Genomic DNA, 20857 nt, shown 5'->3' on the forward strand with positions numbered 1-20857 from the left:
CTCCAACACCAGATGATCCACAGTGGGGAAGGCCCTACATGTGTGGGGAGTGTGGGAAGAGCTTCAGGGACAGCTCCAGCTTTTGCAAACACCGTTGCATCCATACCAGGGAATGGCCCTACAAGTGCTTGGAATGTGGGAAGAGCTTCAGCACAAGCACCAAGCTGCTCAACCACCAGCACATCCCCACTGGGGAACAGCCCTACACGAGTAGGGAATGTGGGACAGCTCCACCCTCTACACCCACCGTGGCATCCACATCAGGGAGAGGCCTCACAAGTGTGGGGAGTGTGGGAAGAGCTTCAGGGACAGCTCTGCCTTGACCTCCCACCAACGGACCCACCGGTAAGAGAAGCCCCGAGTGCCCCGACTGCGGGAAGAGCTTCGGCCGCTGCTCCAACTCCATCAGCCATGGGAGGACCCGCGTTGGATGATCCACAGGGACCCCCGTTGGGCACAGCCCTGGTGTGCTGGTTTAAAGGTAAACCAGCAGGGGAAATGACAGCGGTGACCCCTAGAATGGGATGGAACAGCTGGAATGGGAATGAAAATGCCTGGAATGGGAATGGGGACATCAGGAATGGGATGGGGACAATAGCAATGGGATGGGAACACCAGGAATGGAAATGGGAACACCTGGAATGGGAATGGGGACATTGGGAGCAGAGTGGGGACACTAGGAATGGGAATGGGAACACGTGGAATGGGAATGGGAACACCTGGAATGGGATGGGAAACTCTGGAATGGGAATAGGAACACCTGGAATGGGAATGGAGACACCTGGAATGGGAACACTTGGAATGGGAATGGGAACACCTGGAATGGAAATGGGGACACCAGGAATGGAAATGGGAACACCTGGAATTGGAATAGAGACACCTGGAATGGGAACACCTGGAATGGGAATGGGAACACCTGGAATGGAAATGGGGACACCAGGAATGGAAATGGGAACACCTGGAATTGGAATGGGAACACCTGGAATGGGAACACATGGAATGGGAACACCTGGAATGGAAATGGGGACACCAGGAATTGGAATGGGAACACCTGGAATTGGAATGGAGACATCTGGAATGGGAACACCTGGAATGGGAACACCTGGAATGGGAACACCAGGAATGGAAATGGGGACACCAGGAATCGGAATGGGAACACCTGGAATTGGAATGGAGACATCTGGAATGGGAACACCTGGAATGGGAACACCTGGAATGGGAATAGGAACACCTGGAATGGGAATAGGGACACCTGGGCTGGAAATGGGGACATCAGGAATAGGAATGGGAACATTGGGAGCAGGTTTGGGACACCAGGAATGGGAATGGGAACACCTGGAATGGGAATGGGAACACTGTGAGCAGACTGGGGACACCAGGAATGGGAATGGGGACACCTGGAATGGGAATGGAGACACCTGGAATGGGAATAGGGAAAACAGAGGTGGGATGGGAACACCTGGAATGGGAATGGGGACAATAGGAATGGGAATGGAGACACCTGGAATATGAATGGGAACACCAAGAACTGGGAATGGGGAAAACAGAAGTGGGATGGGAACACCAGGAATGGGAGGAGGGACAATAGGAATGGGAATGGAGACACCTAGAATGGGATGGAACACCTGGAAAGGGAATTGGAACACATGGAATGGGAATGGGAACTCCTGGAATGGGAATGGGGACACCTGGAATGGGATGGGAACAACTAGAATGGGATGGGAACACCTGGAACAGGAATGCAAACCCGTGGAATGGGAATGGGAACAGCTGGGCCCGGGCTGTGTCCCTGGGGAAACAGGAGGCCAGGCCCAAAAGAGTTAACTAAGAAATTGGGGCCTGCTAACAAGCTACCAACATCCAAGAGCATCTGTGCTCGTTCTGTTCTACTGACTGGAGCAAAGCTTCAGAGAATAGTACAGGAACATGTCCTAGGCCTCGAGGGGATAAATTAGAGAGACAGCAGGATCAGGGAGACATTGGAATAGGAGGAATAGGCTGGGAGCCAGGGCTTTTTCCAAGCTTCAGTGAGCGGGTCAAGGCCAATGGAAGAGAAGGAAGGTCAAGCTGAGGAAGATGAGTTGAAGCCCCCAGAGCCATGGAGGAAGAGTGGAAGTACCCTCAGGACTGAGGGCCAAGAGAAACACCGCCCCAAGCCCCGCCTGAGCTCCACCTCTACTCCGCCTGTTATTAATATGCATCGATAGATGTTGTAATCACTTGAATATGCATTTAATCCCAGTTGAAGATTGGATAAAAATGCTGATTTTGTGTGAAGCCTTCGAGCGGGACCTCCTGAGACCAAAGGAACCCCGGGAGAATTTGGATACTCCTGGAATCAAGGCACAACTGGGACACTGCAGGGCCCTATGGAAAAAAAGGAACCTTGTGACACTGCGGAATTCCTGGAATCCAGGGGCCTTTGGGACATGGGGGCCTCATGGAACCAAAGGAACAATGAGGTGTTTCCGAAGGTCATGGAATCAAGGGGCCACTGGGACACTGCAGGGCCTCTGGGAATTAAAGGAACACTGGGACACTGGGGCAGGACATCCCCCTGCAATGGCACCAAGACAATGCCCCATTTGCAAAGGGGTCAGTGCTGAGCTGAGAGGGGGCCAGGCCAAGGCAGGAGATGTTGGACCCCAGACTGGTTTGACCCCAAATGAAACCCCTGATGGTGAGGGAACCCCTGGAGTCCAAGGCCTGTCAGTCCTTGGGTTTCTACCAGAAAGGGCCAGTCCCCTGTCCCAGGGGCAGGTTCTTCCAACAGAACTCTTCTTGGGGGGTGTGTGGAGATTCCTGCCTTGGCTGGGGACCCCCCAAGGTCACTGCTGGAGGTTGAGAGCAGAGATCTCCCCACGAGCGCTGCTCTGGGGGAGTTCCATCCATCTCTAATTAAAAATTCTTGCTTGTTTGCCACCTTTAGTAGAATTGCTTCAACAATTGCTTTTGTGTAGTGCCCTGTCCTATCTTATCCTGTACTACTGGTAGTTTTAGTGTGTATGTTGTGTAATAAATAATTCTGGTTTAGTCCTTTTGTCTGATCATTATTAGTAATAAGTAGTTCATTGATATAAATGTAACTGCTTTTCCATCATTAAAACCTGTGGGACAAAACTGGTTCAATCCCATCTCTATAATTCCTTAAATTCAAAGCATTGGCATAACCCAAGGCTGAGATTGGATCCAGCTGCCCCCAGGCTCCTCTGGGAGCAGGAGTTTAGAAAGCCAGGGAGTCCGTTCTGCCCCTCGGGACTCCAGGGCAGGACTTCTCCCATCAACTTTGTCTGAGCCTTGAACTCCCCCTGCCACAGGGGGGATGGGGAAAAGGGAGCAGGAAAGGGGAGAAAAGGTGGGAAAAAGGGGGCGTGGGACCCCTTCAGCTGAGGGGCCAAAGGGGTGGGACCCCCAAAGGGAGCACAGGGAAGCTGTGGTTTAGTGGGACAATAGGAAAGGGGTGGGAGAGAAGGGAAAAGTGGTGGGTTGAGAGCCCCAAAACTGAGTGTGAGGAGTGTTGGGACCCCAAAGTTATTGGGAGAGGGACGGGTGACCCCAACTGAGTGCAGAGGGGGTCTGGGGGCTGGGGAGACCATAGGAAAGGGGTGGGAGAGGGGCAGAAAACGGGGGTGGGACAGCAGGAAGAGGAGTCCCATGGGGGTCCCCTGGTGTCCCCATCACTTGAGCCCTGGAGCAGTTCCCTGGGGCTCTGGGGGCGTTGGATCTGCACTGGGGGGTCCCCAAACCCCCCGTCAAACCCTGGGGGGCTGATGGGGGGTTCCCCTCCACCCAACAGCCAGTGCTGCAGTGGCCACGGGGGAAAAGGTGGGAAAAGGGGGGTCTGGAGTGGCCCCTGAGCTCCCACCCTGCTGTGGGGTATCACAGCCAGCACGGCTTCCCCAGAGGAAAGGCCTGCTGATCAAACCTGAGTTACTTTATGACAACATCACCCCCTGGCTGATCAAGGGAAGGCACTTGATGGGACCTTTTTGGGTTTCAGTGAAGCTTCCCATAGTGTCTGTGCCCAGATCCCTCTGGACAAAGTGTCCAGCCCAGAGCTGGATAAACACACCCTGTGCTGGGCGAGCAATGGGCTCCCGGGTCGGGCACAGAGGGTGGCAGTGACTGGGGGACATCAGATGGGGGTCACTAGGGGGGTTCCCCAGGGCTCCATCTGGGCCCTATGCTCTCCAACATCTCCATCCATGACTTGGGCACAGCACTGGAAGGGACACGGAGCAAGTTTGCAGATGACCCCAACCTGGGAGGAGCTGCTGAGTCCCTGGAGGGCAGGGAGGCCCTGCAGAGAGACCTGGACAGATCCCAGGGCTGGGAATCACCACCCATGGAAGTTCAACAAGGGGCAGTGCCGGATTCTGCCCCTGGGATGGGGCAATCCCAGATGTGGGGACAGAGTGGGAATGAGAGGCTGGAGAGCAGTGCTGGGAAAGGGCCCTGGGGGTCCTGGGGGTGCCCACTTGGCCAGGAGTCAGCAGTGCCCTGGGGGCCAGGAGGGACAACCCTGTCCTGGGGGCATCAGGCCCAGCATGGCCGGGCCAGGGAGGGGATTGTCCCGCTCTGCTCTGCCCTGGGGCGGCCTCACCTCAATAGTGGGGCACTCTGGGGGGACACAATGGAAGGAAGAGATTGAGCCAGTCGAGAGTGTCCAAAGGAGGCCACCAGGATGGGGAAGGCTCTGCAGGGGAAGCCTTAGGAGGAGCAGCTCAGGGCACTTGGGGTGTTCAGCTGCACAAGAGGAGACTGAGGGGAGACCTCATGGCAGTTCCAACTTCCTCAGGAGGGGCAGAGGAGGGGCAGGCCCTGAGCTCTGCTCTGGGGGGACCAGGGACAGCCCCCAGGGAATGGCCTGGAGTTGTGTCAGGGCAGGCTCAGGTTGGATGTTAGAAAGAGGTTCTTCCCCCCCAGGGTGGTTGGCACTGAACAGGCTCCCCAGGGCAGTGGGCACAGCACCAAGGCTGACAGAGCTCCAGGAGAGTTTGGATGATCCTCTGGGGCACAGGCTGTGACTCTTGGGGATGGGCCTGGGCAGGGCTGAGGGTTGGACTTGATGATCCCTCTGGGGTCCCTTCCAACTCACACATTCTTTCATTCTGGGATTCTGTAACACCCCACCTTTGCCTGCTTTGCTGCTTCTGTGAACCACGAGTTCTTTATAGAATCATAGAATCAACTGGGTTGGAAGGGACCTCCGAGATCATCAAGTCCAGCCCTTGATCCAACACCGCTGCAGTTACTAGGCCATGGCACTGGTGCCACATCCAGTCTCTTTTTAAAAATCTCCAGGGACTGGGAATCCACCACTTCCCTGGGCAGCCCATACCAATGTCTGACCACCCTCTCTGGAAAGAAATTCTTTCTAATATCTAACCTAAACCTCCCCTGGCACAACTTGAGACCATGCCCTCTTGTCTTGCTGATGGTTGCCTGGGAAAAGAGACCAACAGCCCCCTGGCTCCCCCCTCCTGTCAGGGAGTTGTAGAGAGTGAGGTCTCCCCTGAGCCTCCTCTTCTCCAGGCTGAACAGCCCCAGCTCCCTCAGCCTCTCCTCACAGGACTTGTGCTCCAGCCCCTTCCCCATCCTCGTTGCCCTCCTCTGGACCTGCTCCAGGACCTCAATATCCTTCCTGAACTGAGGGCCCAGAACTGGACACAGCACTCCAGGTGAGGCCTCACCAGTGCTGAGTCCAGGGGAAGAATCACTTCCTTGGACCTGCTGGCCACGCTGTTCCTGATTGTATTAGGGAGGGTTCAAAACCATACTGAAACTCAAAACCAAGACACCATTAAAAGCTTAACAAAAACCAATATTTATTACCAAGAGGTGGCCAACAAAACGAACAAATCCAAAAGGGAGGAAGGAGGAGAGAAATAAGCCCCCAGTTCCCCAGCTGTTGCCCATAAAGTTCTCTTACTGACCTAGCAGGCCTATAATTACCCAGAGCAGAAGCTGCATCCTTGGAGAGTCAGTAAGTTCACAAACTGGCAGGTGTCCCCGCCAAAGGCAACGTTGTCCTTGGTGTGAAGTTAGCTCTCCCCAAGAAAGCACTATCTGCTTTTTATACAATTAACTGAGTGGCCACAGCCTCCCAGGAGTGGCCAGCACTGCCCAGCCCGAGGCCCTCAGTCCCACCCCGGTTATGTCAGTGCATCCCTTCTGTGCACGTGAGAACTTGGGAAATCCCCTCACACACACACAGTGTGTTTTGGGGGTCTTTCTTAATTGAGTCTGGGGACGAGCCTTCCTCATCCTCCTCCTCAATCTCTCCTTCAAGCGACCTTGGAGGACAACTGGCCAATCACAGAACACCAATTAAACAGTTTATACACAAGTTCTTCCTCCATGGATGAATTCACTGTTGTATCATTGAACTTGGCAGGGAGAATATAAACTCCTGCAGGTGGCTGGGGCCAAACACAGACCAAAAGGATCAGCATCAATTCCCCCTAGTACAGATAAACAAGCGCAGGGAAAGCCCCGCGTGCGCAGAAGAGATGCACTGACATCACCAAGGGGTGGGACTGAGGGCTCTGGCTGGGCGGTGCTGGCCACACCTGCCGAGGTTGAGGGGACTCAATTAATTGTATAAAAGGAGATAACTCTTTTTTTGGAGGGGAGCAAGCTTCACATCAAGGACAACGTTGCCTTTGGCAGGGACACCTGCCAGTTTGTGAACTTACTGACTCTCCAAGGATGCAGCTTCTGCCATTGGTAATTACAGGCATTCTAGGTCAGTGAGAGAACTTTATGGGCAACAGCTGGGTGACTGGGGGAGGTCATGCTGGGGGCTTATTTCTCTCTTCCTTCCTCTCCTTTGAGTGTGTTCGTTTTGTTGGCCACCTCTTGCTAATAAATATCAGTTTTGTTGAGCTTTCAATGGTGTCGTATGGTCAGTATGATCCGAACCCCTCCCCAATACAGCCAGCCAAAGGGACGGTGGGTTGACAGGCCCAGCTCTCTGAAAGATGAGTTGAGGGCTCTGAGCCAGAGAGGGGATGAGAGCTGGGTCCAGGCTTGGGAATTGCCAGGAGGGCTTTGGAAAGGAGCGTAGGGGAAAGGGATGTCTAAGAACGAGTCCCTCAGGAGAGGGAAGCAGAGAGGCTGAGTTTTGACCCCAACACAAAGATGTGCAGGGCAGAGCAGAGAATATGCCCAAAGAAGGTTCTTTTGCGCCCATCTTTGCAGTTCTGACAGGCACTTCTTGTCACAGCCTGTCCTCTCCATTCCAGAATAGGTCCTGGCAACCAAAGAACCAACACCCCACACCATAGTGCAGACCAACGCATGTGATTTGAGTCCTTTTGTTGTCCTATCCATTCTGGCCTATCCTCTCCATCCCGGAATAGCCTCTGGAAACCAAAGAACCAAGCCCCCCCCATGTGACAGTTAAACCCCACCCGTGTGCCAAGGGCCCCTTTGTGGTGTCACAGCCTGTCCTCTCCATTCTGAAATGGGTCCTGGCAACCAAAGAACCAACGCCCTACAACCCCAAAGTGAAGCCCCACCTTTGTGCCATGGGCCCTCTTGTGATGTCACGGCCTATCCCCTCCATTCCAGAATGGCTGGAGGAAACCAAAAAACCAATGTCTCACAACCCCTAGTGCAGCCCAACCCCTGTGCCATGGGCCCCTTTGTGATGTCACAGCCTGTCCTCTCCATTCTGGAATAGCCCCTGGAAACCAAAGAACCAACACCTCACACCCCCACAGTGCAGCCCCACCTGTCTGCCACGGGACTCTTTGGGATGTCACGGCCTTTCCCCCAGGAAAGAAAGCCTGGAACCTTCGGGTTTCACATGCAGTTGGGGGGACACCCTGGGCACTCCATGGGCAGCAAGAGCTTTCTGTCCTGGCCCTTTCTGTCTGGCAGGAATCTTTGTCCCTATTCAATTTGGGGAGTGGGACTGGCAATTTCAGCGCAGGGCTCCTGCAAGTGAACGACAGCCCTTCCCTCCAGGAAAGAAACCCCTTACCCTCGGTCTCTTCTCCTGTTCCTTAGAACACAACCTGCAGGGAAGCTTTCTGGGATCTCTTCTCTTGAGAATTGGGAAGACAGACCCACTCCCATGTTTAACACCTCAGGCAAAACCACCCTTTGAACACCTTTCCCAACCCTCCCCAACCTTTCCCAAAGTCCAGATATTACAGGTGTCCTGTAATTCTGGCCCAATCTCACCCAAGCCCACAAACCATGACAGAAACCTCTCAGCCTCACGCTGCGTCCTTCCCACTGCTGTGCCTCATGTGCTGGCAAAAGGCCTTAAAATCAAGTACCCAAAATTCATGGTCTGTTCTTTTTCCCAGAAAAGAAGGCGTGGTGAACTCCCCAGACCAGGGAATTGGAAGATCTCCCCAAAACTCCTTTGGTACACGCTGCAGGGCCAACGATTCCTCTGCTCTGCCCTGTCGGCGCTGCTTTGTCTCATCTGGGTCCCCAGAAACCATCAGCGAAAGCCGGGGAATAAAATCTCTGAGCAGTTGGTTGGGTTCCAGAGGTGACCCTACTTCATTCAGCGCTGAAGGGACACAGGAATTGCTCTCTAACACATGTACATCAGTTCTCAAAACTTTTAACTATTTCTACATTTTAGCAAAGGAATTCCTGTCCATTGGCTTACCAGTTCTCTGCAGGTATTCTTATTCTCTCTTCTATTGGCTCTTGATTTCTCACTTTGCATGATGTTTAGTCCACAGTTTTTGTCCTTTTCTTGTCTTTTCCCTAGATAGGGAGAGCCTCAGTAACTGTCTGTGTTAGTTTTGTCTTTGTCTCTGGTTTCTCTAAGGGTCTTGGTGGTTTAGAAATTCTGCCTTCTTGGTGTCCAGGTCTCAAAAATAGATTTCTCTGCCAGGTCTCTGACCACTGAAATATGGCAGGCCTTAAACTTTTACTTTGTTTTTCTAACAAATGGCCATGGCCCAGAACTTGTCCATCATCCATTGTCTCTTGCCCCCATTCAATCTCCTGCCAGCAGTTTCTCCCCACTGCTGGGTGGGCTCCTTTGTCAAGCACTAGAACTTGTTGGGTAACAGGCCCAGTCCTGTTGCACATTTTTCGTGGGGATCTGCAGGAGGGCATTGAGTCTTCCAGGAGCAAAAAAAAAAATGGCTTGGGAATTGCCAGGAGGGCTTTTGAAAGGAACGTAGGGGAAAGGGATGTCTAAGAACAAGTCCCTCAGGAGAGGGAAGCAGAGAGGCTGAGTTTTGACCCCAGCACAAGGGTCTGCAGGGCAGAGCAGAGAATATGCCCACACAAGATTCTTGTGCATCCGTCTTTGCAGTTCTGACAGGCACTTCTTGTCACAGCCTGTCCTCTCCACTCCAGAATAGGCCCTGGCAACCAAAGAACCAACACCCCACACCAGAGTGCAGAACAACCCATGTGCTTTGGGCCCTTTTGTTGTCCTGTCCATTCTGGCCTATCCTCTCCATTCTGGAATGGCCTCTGGAAGCCAAAGAACCAAGCCCCCCCCATGTGACAGTTCAACTCCACCCGTGTGCCAAGGACTCCTTTGTGATGTCACAGCCTGTCCTCTCCATTCTGGAATAGCCCCTGGAAACCAAAGAACCAACACCTCACACCCCCACAGTGCAGCCCCACCTGTCTGCCACGGGACTCTTTGGGATGTCACGGCCTTTCCCCCAGGAAAGAAAGCCTGGAACCTTCGGGTTTCACATGCACTTGGGGGGCCACCCTGGGCACTCCATGGGCAGCAAGAGCTTTCTGTCCTGCCACCTTTTGTCTGGCAGGAATCTTCAGCTGTGTTCAGTTTGGGCAGTCAGACTGGCAATTTCAGAGCAGGGCTCCTGCAAGTGAACGACAGCCCTTCCCTCCAGGAAAGAAACCCCTTACCCTCGGTCTCTTCTCCTGTTCCTTAAAACACAACCTGCAGGGAAGCTTTCTGGGATCTCTTCTCTTGAGAATTGGGAAGATAGACCCACTCCCATGTTTAACACCTCAGGCAAAACCACCCTTTGAACACCTTTCCCAACCCTCCCCAACCTTTCCCAAAGCCCAGATTTTACAGGTGTCCTGTAATTCTGGCCCAATCTCACCCAAGCCCACAAACCATGACAGAAACCTCTCAGCCTCATGCTGCCTCCTTCCCATTGCTGTGCCTTATGTGCAGGCAAAAGGCCTTAAAATCAAGTACCCAAAATTCATGGTCTGTTCTTTTTCCCAGAAAAGAAGGCGTGGTGAACTCCCCAGACCAGGGAATTGGAAGATCTCCCCAAAACTCCTTTGGTACACGCTGCAGGGCCAACGATTCCTCTGCTCTGCCCTGTCGGCGCTGCTTTGTCTCATCTGGGTCCCCAGAAACCGTCAGTGAAAGCCGGGGAATAAAATCTCTGAGCAGTTGGTTGGGTTCCAGAGGTGACCCTACTTCATTCAGCGCTGAAGGGACACAGGAATTGCTCTCTAACACCTGTACATCAGTTCTCAAAACTTTTAAGTATTTCTACATTATAGCAAACAAAGGAATTCCTCTCCATTGGCTTACCAGTTCTCTGCAGGAATTCTTATTCTCTCTTCCATTGACTCTTGATTTCTCACTTTGCATGATGCTTAGTCCACAGTTTTTGTCCTTTTCTTGTCTTTTCCCTAGATAGGGAGAGCCTCAGTAACTGTCTGTGTTAGTTTTGTCTTTGTCTCTAGTTTCTCTAAGGGTCTTTGTGGTTTAGAAATTCTGCCTTCTTGGTGTCCAGGTCTCAAAAATAGATTTCTCTGCCAGGTCTCTGACCACTGAAATATGGCAGGCCTTAAACTTTTCCTTTGTTTTTCTACCAAATGGCCATGGCCCAGAACTTGTCCATCATCCATTGTCTCTTGCCCCCATTCAATCTCCTGCCAGCAGTTTCTCCCCACTGCTGGGTGGGCTCCTTTGTCAAGCACTAGAACTTGTTGGGTAACAGGTCCAGTCCTGTTGCCTATTTTTCGTGGGGATCTGCAGGAGGGCATTGAGTCTTCCCTGAGCAAATTGGCAGAGGACCCCAAGCTGGCTTGCAGTGTGGATGTGCTGGAGGGCAGGAAGGCTGTGCAGAGGGACCTGGACAGGTTGGACCTCTGGGCCGAGCCCGTGGGCATGAGGTTCAAGAGTGCCTTTGGTGCCTTTGGGGCCTGTGGCCACAATAACCCCCTGCAGCTCCAGGCCAGGGGCAGAGGAGCTGCAAAGGGTCCCCGTGGGAGAGGCCCTGGGGGTGCTGGTGGACAGAGGTTGAACCTGAGCCAGCGGGTGCCCGGGTGGGCAAGAAGGCCAAGGGCAGGCTGGCCTGGATCAGAAAGAGTGTGGCAGCAGGAGCAGGGCAGGGATTCTTCTGCTGGACTGGGCACTGGTGAGGCCACCCCTGGAGTGCTGTGTCCAGCTCTGGGCCCCTCAATTCAGGGAGAACCTTGAGGGGCTGCAGTGGGTGGAGAGCAGGGCAATGGAGCTGGGCAAGGGTCTGCAGTGCATGGCCTGTGAGGAGCAGCTGAGGGAGCTGGGCTTCTCCAGCCTGGAGAAGAGGAGGCTCGGGGCTGACCTTCTCCCTGTCCACAACTTCCTGACAGGAGGCTGGAGCCAGGTGGGGGTCAGCCCCTTCTCCGAGGCAACAGGCGATAGGACAAGAGGACACGAGGACCTGCCTGTCAGGGGCTGTTTGTCAGGGACAGGAGCAGGACTTTTTGGAGAGAAACAGGGATTAGGTCTTGAAATGGGTTGCCCAGGGAGGTGGTGGAGTCACCGTCCCTGGAGGTGTTTAAGCAAAGACTGGCCATGGCACTGAGTGCCGTGCTCTGCTTGACGTGCTGGGGATGGGGCGTAGGCTGGACGCCGGTTGATCTCACAAGTCTCTGCCAAGCTCAGGGACTCTGGGCTTCTGTGCCACCCCAGCCTTTGGGGACAGCGTGCTGGTGGCTCAGAGGCTCCGTCCTTACCTTGCCTTGCCCATCTCCTGGCTGCCAGGCAAGGGCCTTGTGACATCACAGCCTCTGTGGAACAGCGCGGGGGCTGAAAAGTGTCAGTGCTGCGTCCCCGTGCCCAGAGCCTGGGCAGAAGTCGGCTGGCAGGGACGGGCAGAGACTGTGCAGAGGTGTCAGCTCGTCCCGCAGCAGCACCATGCCCAGCCAGGGCATCTCCTGGCTCCTCAGGCTCTCGGTGCTCCTGCTCTTGCCTGGCCCACTGGAGCCTTGCAGCCGTGCCACAGGTGCCATTGCTGAGAACCGGGGTTTGCCTTGGATGGCCCCTTGCCAGAAAAGGCAGGAGAGGCTGGAGAGAGGGGAAGGAGGGGGGTCAGGCCACTGGGATGGTGCCGGCGGGCCGTGAGCCCGAAGCCAGCAAGGCCTTGGGCCCACCCGGTGTCAGGGGAGGACTGAGAGCCCCCAGGGAGGAGGAAAGCTGGGCAGGCCCCAAGGCTCCTGGGCCTCTTCCTTGGCAGCCCTTTGGCCAAGGCCCCGAGGCAGAGGTGGGGCTCAGCCCCTGCCCAGCAATGGGGCACAGGCTGAGCCCCAGGGACACCAGACCCAGGCGGCCTGAGCTCTTCTTCCTGCAGCGTCTACCTGGGGCAGCCCAGCCAGGCCTGAGTCTCTGCAGGAGAGGCCAAGCCCAGCCAGAGAGGGCTCAGCCCTCTGAGGCTGCACTCACTGCAAAGGGAACAAAACATTGGCCCAGAGGACATCCTGCCCCCAAATGGAGAACTGGAAAGGTCAAGAATAAAAAAGTCACCCCCCTCCATTGTTCAAGAAATGTTCAGAGCTCTTTCCTAAAAGCATCCAGGACTCGCGTCCCCCAATTTTCTCTCTGACAAGGCTTTGCAGGGGCTGCTTGGGAAAGGGAAGCCCTGGGGCCCCAGTGCAGATGGTGGGGCTGCACTCTGGGGGGGTCGGCCTTTGGCTCTTGGCTTCCAGGGGCCCCCAGGAGTCAGTGAGCCGGGCTGGGGACGAGGGGCAGGACTGGCTGGGATTGCCTCTGGGGCCTGGCCCAGAAAATGGAAGTGTCCCCATGGGGGCAGCTGGAAAGGGCCCAGGAAGGAAATGCTGCCCCAGCGCAGGCTGTGGCAGTGGGGAGTGTGCAGGGGGAGGAGGCTGGGCCAGAGCAGGGCTGGGCAAGAAGGGCCAAGCCGCGGGTGGGTTCTCCCCGAGCCCCCAGGGCCCAGCCCCTGATGGGAGGGCCTTGGGCAGGGCCTGGGGCGACTGCAGGAACCTCCGAGGCAGCCCAAGGGCCGTGCTTTTGGCAGCTGGGTTGACAGGCCCAGCTCTCTGCAAGAGAAGTTGAGGGCTCTGAGCCAGAGAGGGGCTGAGAGCCGGGTCCAGGCTTGGGAATGGCCGGGAGGGGAAAGGGATGTCTAAGAACAAGTCCCTCAGGAGAGGGAAGCAGAGAGGCTGTGTTTTGACCCCAGCACAAGGGTCTGCAGGGCAGAGCAGAGAATATCCCCCACGTGAGATTGTTCTGCATCCCTCCTTGCAGTTGTGACAGGCACTTCTCTTCAAAGGTCGTTCTGTGAGCGTCTTCTTGTTCTTTCCAGGTGGGATGCAAGCGGTGGGGGGTCCTTTGGCACCGGAGGGACGACGAGTAAGTTGAGCATTTTCCTGCCAGTGTGAATCAGATGTTAATTCTGGTGGGCTGTATCCTTGGTGAATCTAAGCACATCCCTTGGCATTTGGGTTTTTTTTCCGGGTGGTTCAGAACCTGAGAAGCATCAGCAGAGTGGGAAGGAGGTCCCTGCAGTCAGAGTTCAGTGTAAAGGAAGCTGAGAGGATAGCTTTGGTGAGAATGTTGCCCTCTGAGGGGGTCCCTCAGTTTGTGCCTTTGCCTCTGTGATGCTGAAAAACCCAGTCCGAAGAACTGCTCAGAGACTTTGGATCTTTGAGCAGCAAAGGGATTTATTGCCGACGTCGAGAGTTTCACACAATATCGGGGTTTTTATACAATTTTCATATATGATTAAATATGATAAATTATATTCATCTGATCACAACATCTATCTATGCATATTAATAATGGGCAAAGCTCGGGTGGAGCTCAGGTGGAGCTTCTCTTGGTCCTCAGTTCTGGGAGGGGTTTAGGTGAGTCTGGGGTCTCTGCTCCTCTCCATCAGTCCCCAGTGTCCCCATCCTGGTCCCTCATGTTCCCACTCCATTCCTGGTGTTCCCATTCCTGGTGTTCCTATTCCCAGTGTTCCCATCCCATTCCTGATGTCCCCATTCCCAGTCCCTGGTGTCTCCAACCTGCTGCCGATGTCCCCGTTCCCTTTCCTGGTGTTGCCATCCCAGTTCCTGCTCTCCCCAGGCTGTTCCCAGTGTCCCCAGCGTGGTCCTCCAGGTCCCCATTCCCATTCCTGGTGTCCCCATTCCCATTCCTGGTGTCCCCATTCCCATTCTTTGAGTTCCCAACCCAATTCTGTTTTCCCCATTCCCATTCCTGGTGTCACCATTCCTGATGTTCCCATCCCAACTCTGTTTTCCGCATTCCCATTTCCGTGTGTCCCCACTCCCATTTCCTGCTGTCCCCAACCTGCTCCCAATGTCTCCATTGCTATTTCTGGCATCTCCATCCCATTCCTGATGACCCCAGCCTGTTCCAGCGTCCCCAACCTTCTCTTGGTCATCCCATCCTGCTACTGGTGTCCCCATCCCTTTCCCCATTGTCTCCTGGTGTTCACATTTCCATTCCTGATGTCTACAACCTACTCCCAGTGTCCCCATCCCTGTCCCCAATGTCCCCATCCCAGTCCCAATGTCCCCATTCCAAATCCTGGTGGCCCCAGCCTGTCCCCAGTGTCCCCATCCCTGTCCTCAATGTCTCCATTCCCATTCCTGGTTCCCATAGAGGAACTGCCGGATGCCGGAGGAGGGAGCCAGGATTTCTTGCCCAAAGCAGGAGATTTTCACACCCAAATTAAAGCCTCAGGAATAATTGTGGTCCTGGGTTTCACACATGAAAAAGTAGGAAGTTGATCCATGGGGAGAGCCACAGGGGGGCCGGGGTGGGTGGGAGCAGCGGGATGAGCTCTGCCAGCAGCTCCTGCCTTTCCACAGGGAGAGGGAAGGGGTGGATCCAGCTCTGGGATCGCTCAGGCCATGATTCCTGCTGGGATGAGAGCGGGGAAAGGAGTCACCATGTCCCTGTTCCCATCCCAGGGGATGGATCTGGCTGTGGAGCCCAGGGAGAGTAGGAACTGCCGCGGATTCCCTCCTGATCCTACTCTGTCCATCCCACCCCAATCCCACTCCATCCATCCCAGGCCAATCCCACTCCAGAATCCAGCCGTGATCCCAGTCAACAATTCCACCTGATCCCACTCTGGAATCCTGTCCTAGTTAGAACAGCTGGGACCGATTCCTCACTGGATGGGTGTAGCCCAAAAGTGTGTATTCTATGGCCTTCCATGCCATTTTCCCAGGAACTGTTGTCGGGGGGGGGGGGGGGCCTGCAAGGTGGGGGAGGTGTTCCTGTCCTCATATCCTTTTATGGAATTCCCCGCTTTGAGAATCCTCATATCCTTTTATGGAATTCCCCGCACTGAGGAAGCAAACTGAGCATCCTTTTATGGAATTCCCCACTCTGAGGGAATCACTGACCATTCCTGCCTGAACTGGAGAATATATAAACCTGGAGTTTCAGAACCTTTCCACCACTCGTGGGATCCAGAGGAAGGCTGCAGCTCACCACTCTCAACCAGACTGAGACCACCACCCTCAACTGGACTGCAATCACCACTTTTGACCAGACTGCAACAGTTCTCCCACCAGCAGGTTTTTTTCCCCTCTCCCTTTACTTTGGACTCGGGGGGGGGGCAAGGAAAACCACTTTGTTCATGCCCCAGGGTGCTGGGTTATACATTTGGGTTTTGTGGGTGAAAACCAAATGGTTTGTCTGTATAATCAGACTTATTGGGCAAGGAGAGCCCAAGGGGGGCCCAAGGGGGGCCCAAGGGGGCTGGTCCAGGGGGGGAAGGGCTGCAGGAGGCGGATCCCGGAGGAGGAAACCCGCCAAAAGCGGCGGCCCAGCCGAGGGAGGAGCCGAGCGGGAGCACAAAGAAGAGCAGCCAAAAGGTCCTGGCGGTCGCTGGGCAATGGCGGGGGGGGCGAGAGCGGTTTGGGGGCCCCCGTGAGAGCCGGGGGGGAACCCCGGTAGCCGCGGAGTGGGGAGAGCGGAGAGGGGCGATCCCGGAGCTGGGGGACCCCCGGAATGCTGGAGGGGGGGGAGCAGAGAGGGAGCGCCGGGCCCCTTAAGCGGGGGTCCCGGAGAGGGGGAAGGCCTTGGAGTGTGGAGAGGAGGGGGGGCCTTGAGGCGGGGTGGGAGCCGAGAGCGCCAAGAGGTTTGTGAGGATGGGAGCCGAGAGAGGAGGGCCGGCCGGCCCCGGGATGCAGAGTGGGGAGAAGTGAGCCCTGGGACCCCCCTGGCAACACTAAAGAGGACCCCGGAGAGTGGGAACACCCCTGAGTCACGGGACCCCCGGCAGCCTGGAGAAGGGGGACCCCCAATGCAGGCAGAAGTGCCATCAGACCAGACAGGGGGGACCCCCCTAACCCCAGAGAGCAGAGGGGGGGAACTCCTGCGAGGGGTTTTTGGGCTGATTGTTGGTGTTTTGGGGGGTTTTTATGGGCACAAGATGCCCGGTGAGTCCTAGAGTTGGACTTGGGCAGGAGGAACCCCCAAGGCAACGCGCTCACCCCTTGTTTCCCCCCTTCCCATCAGGATTTCTGCTTCCCAAAGCTTGGGCGGATGGAGGAGGAGGCTGCGAGGAAGAGGAAGATGCCTTGGGCCCCCCAGGCAGGTGAGGAGGAAGTCAGTGCCCCTTTGGGTGGGTCTTTTGTCTTTTGTGGCCGTCCTGCCGGGGCCGGAGTTGGGGGGATGTCCTTGGGCTTCCCTGTGGGCCGGAGGCAAATCCCCTGTGTGTCCTTGTTGGTTCCTGCCCCAGGCCCCGAGGTGAGGCCGGAGAGCGCGGAGGACAAATCCCCCCGGCAGAGTCTGGTGGGAGAGGCCGTTTTGAAGGGCTCCCCGGCGCAGGAAGGCAGCGGGGAGGAAAAGGGCCGGAGATGCCCCCGCAGGAGGGGCTCCAAAGCCATCCCAGGGGGCTGTGAGGAGGAAAGAGCCAGCGTGTGCCGGGAAGGCGGCCGGAGCTTGAGGCGGAGCTGCGAGCTGGTGGTCCCTGAGCAGCCTCCCAGCAGGGAGAAACCCTTCAGGTGCTTGGAATGTGGGAAGAGCTTCAGCAAGAGATCCAACCTCCACACCCACCGTCGCATCCACAGTGGGGAACGGCCCTACACGTGTGGTGAGTGTGGGAAGAGCTTCAGGCACAGCTCTGCCCTCCACAACCACCGTCGCATCCACAGTGGAGAAAGGCCCTACATGTGTGAGGAATGTGGGAAGAGCTTCAATCAGATCTCCGCCCTGCGCCGACACCAGCACATCCACACTGGGGAACGGCCCTACACGTGTGGGGAATGTGGGAAGAGCTTCAATGACCGCTCCACCCTTCGCAACCACCGTCGCATCCACAGTGGGGAACGGCCCTACACGTGTGGGGAGTGTGGGAAGAGCTTCAATCAGAGCTCCAGCCTGCTCCAACACCAGATGATCCACAGTGGGAACGGCCCTACACGTGTGCGGAGTGTGGGAAGAGCTTCAGGGACAGCTCCAGTTTTTGCAAACACTGTTGCATCCACACCAGGGAATGGCCCTACAAGTGCTTGGAATGTGGGAAGAGCTTCAGCACAAGCACCAAGCTGCTCAGCCACCAGCACATCCCCACTGGGGAACAGCCCTACACGTGTAGGGAATGTGGGACAGCTCCACCCTCTACACCCACCTTCCCATCCACATCAGGGAGAGGCCTCACAAGTGTGGGGAGTGTGGGAAGAGCTTCAGGGACAGCTCTGCCTTGACCTCCCACCAACGGACCCACCGGTAAGAGAAGCCCCGAGTGCCCCGACTGCGGGAAGAGCTTCGGCCGCTGCTCCAACTCCATCAGCCATGGGAGGACCCGCGTTGGATGATCCACAGGGACCCCCGTTGGGCACAGACCTGGTGTGCTGGTTTAAAGGTAAACCAGCAGGGGAAATGACAGTGGTGACACCTAGAATGGGATGGAACACCTGGAATGGGAATGAAAATGCCTGGAATGGGAATGGGGACATCAGGAATGGGATGGGGACAATAGCAATGGGATGGGAACACCAGGAATGGAAATGGGAACACCTGGAATGGGAACACCTGGAATGGGAACACCTGGAATGGAAATGGGGACACCTGGAATGGGAATGGGGACACCTGGAATGGGAATGGAAACACCTGGAATGGGAACACCAGGAATGGAAATGGGGACACCAGGAATTGGAATGGGAACACCTGGAATTGGAATGGAGACATCTGGAATGGGAACACCTGGAATGGGAACACCTGGAATGGGAATAGGAACACCTGGAATGGGAATAGGGACACCTGGGTTGGAAATGGGGACATCAGGAATGGGAATGGGAACATTGGGAGCAGGTTTGGGACACCAGGAATGGGAATGGGAACACCTGGAATGGGAATGGGAACACTGTGAGCAGACTGGGGACACCAGGAATGGGAATGGGGACACCTGGAATGGGAATGGAGACACCTGGAATGGGAATAGGGAAAACAGAGGTGGGATGGGAACACCTGGAATGGGAATGGGGACAATAGGAATGGGAATGGAGATACCTGGAATATGAATGGGAACACCAAGAACTGGGAATGGGGAAAACAGAAGTGGGATGGGAACACCAGGAATGGGAGGAGGGACAATAGGAATGGGAATGGAGACACCTAGAATGGGATGGAACACCTGGAAAGAAATTGGAACACATGGAATGGGAATGGGAACACATGGAATGGGAATGGGAACACCTGGAAAGAGAATGGGGACACCTGGAATGGGATGGGAACAACTAGAATGGGATGGGAACACCTGGAACAGGAATGCAAACCCGTGGAATGGGAATGGGAACAGCTGGGCCCGGGCTGTGTCCCTGGGGAAACAGGAGGCCAGGCCCAAAAGAGTTAACTAAGAAATTGGGGCCTGCTAACAAGCTACCAACATCCAAGACCATCTGTGCTCGTTCTGTTCTACTGACTGGAGCAAAGCTTCAGAGAATAGTACAGGAACATGTCCTAGGCCTCGAGGGGATAAATTAGAGAGACAGCAGGATCAGGGAGACATTGGAATAGGAGGAATAGGCTGGGAGCCAGGGCTTTTTCCAAGCTTCAGTGAGCGGGTCAAGAAGAATGGAAGAGAAGGAAGGTCAAGCTGAGGAAGATGAGTTGAAGCCCCCAGAGCCATGGAGGAAGAGTGGAAGAACCCTCAGGATTGAGGGCCAAGAGAAACACCGCCCCAAGCCCCGCCTGAGCTCCACCTCTACTCCGCCTGTTATTAATATGCATTGATAGATGTTGTAATCACTTGAATATGCATTTAATCCCAGCTGAAGATTGGATAAAAATGCTGATTTTGTGTGAAGCTGTCCAGCAAGTTTGTCCAGTGCCAGCTGGCTTGCTCCCAACGTTGAATAAACAAATACCTCGCTGCTTAAAGATAAAAAAGTCTCTGAGCATTTTCTGGGACCGATTTTTCGGATTCACCAAGAAGGCCAAAAATGTCCTCTCCTGAACCCAAATGACTCAGATGAATTCCTTTGGTATATAAAGGTATATAAAGGTATATAAAAGGTACATAGAGATATATAAATGTGTCCGTAACCAACATAAAAATGGAACTCTGTAAGTATTATGATTGACTTATAAAAAGTTGTGATAGAACTGTAAAAGAAGAGGTGTGATGCCTCAGAGCATTTTGGGCTGCCCAGGGAGGTGGTGGAGTCACGGTCCCTGGAGGTGTTTAAGCAAAGACTGGCCATGGCACTGAGTACCGTGCTCTGCTTGACGTGCTGGGGATGGGGCGTAGGCTGGACGCCGGTTGATCTCACAAGTCTCTGCCAAGCTCAGGGACTCTGGGCTTCTGTGCCACCCCAGCCTTTGGGGACAGCGTGCTGGTGGCTCAGAGGCTCCGTCCTTGCCTTGCCTTGCCCATCTCCTGGCTGCCAGGCAAGGGCCTTGTGACATCACAGCCTCTGTGGAACAGCGTGGGGGCTGAAAAGTGTCAGTGCTGCGTCCCCGTGCCCAGAGCCTGGGCAGAAGTCGGCTGGCAGGGACGGGCAGAGACTGTGCAGAGGTGTCAGCTTGTCCCGCAGCAGCACCATGCCCAGCCAGGGCATCTCCTGGCTCCTCAGGCTCTCGGTGCTCCTGCTCTTGCCTGGCCCACTGGAGCCTTGCAGCCGTGCCACAGGTGCCATTGCTGAGAACCGGGGTTTGCCTTGGATGGCCCCTTGCCAGAAAAGGCAGGAGAGGCTGGAGAGAGGGGAAGGAGGGGGGTCAGGCCACTGGGATGGTGCCGGCGGGCCGTGAGCCCGAAGCCAGCAAGGCCTTGGGCCCACCCGGTGTCAGGGGAGGACTGAGAGCCCCCAGGGAGGAGGAAAGCTGGGCAGGCCCCAAGGCTCCTGGGCCTCTTCCTTGGCAGCCCTTTGGCCAAGGCCCCCAGGCAGAGGTGGGGCTCAGCCCCTGCCCAGCAATGGGGCACAGGCTGAGCCCCAGGGACACCAGACCCAGGCGGCCTGAGCTCTTCTTCCTGCAGCGTCTGCCTGGGGCAGCCCAGCCAGGCCTGAGTCTCTGCAGGAGAGGCCAAGCCCAGCCAGAGAGGGCTCAGCCCTCTGAGGCTGCACTCACTGTAAAGGGAACAAACCATTGGCCCAGAGGACATCCTGCCCCCAAATGGAGAACTGGAAAGGTCAAGAATAAAAAAGTCACCCCCCTCCATTAGTCAAGAAATGTTCAGACCTC

The 20857-nt window shown here is 55.4% G+C and overlaps 2 protein-coding genes across 35 annotated transcripts in view; one reads left to right on the plus strand and one right to left on the minus strand.

The window, feature by feature from the left end:
- The window catches only part of LOC127463463 (class I histocompatibility antigen, F10 alpha chain-like), a 158784-nt gene that overhangs the window by 14770 nt on the left and 123157 nt on the right, over positions 1–20857 (plus strand). The gene's annotated exons all lie outside the window — the stretch shown is intronic.
- Positions 1–20857, minus strand: part of LOC127463464 (class I histocompatibility antigen, F10 alpha chain-like) — a 237011-nt gene that overhangs the window by 2928 nt on the left and 213226 nt on the right. The window contains exon 8 of one of the 4 annotated variants that reach the window (XM_051772929.1): positions 14966–15079. The exons of 2 other annotated variants lie outside the window; for them this stretch is intronic. In XM_051772929.1, the coding sequence (XP_051628889.1) occupies positions 15063–15079 (17 nt within the window). In that variant the 3' untranslated portion in view covers positions 14966–15062. Of the gene's footprint in view, positions 1–14965; positions 15080–20857 lie in introns of those variants that run through there. One more of the 4 variants, XM_051772933.1, reaches the window with a different exon arrangement.

The sequence above is a fragment of the Manacus candei genome, unplaced genomic scaffold, assembly GCF_025592945.1.
Source record: "Manacus candei isolate 608988 ecotype Guabito, Panama unplaced genomic scaffold, ASM2559294v1 h1tg000162l, whole genome shotgun sequence".
In the NCBI taxonomy this organism is placed as follows: domain Eukaryota; kingdom Metazoa; phylum Chordata; class Aves; order Passeriformes; family Pipridae; genus Manacus; species Manacus candei.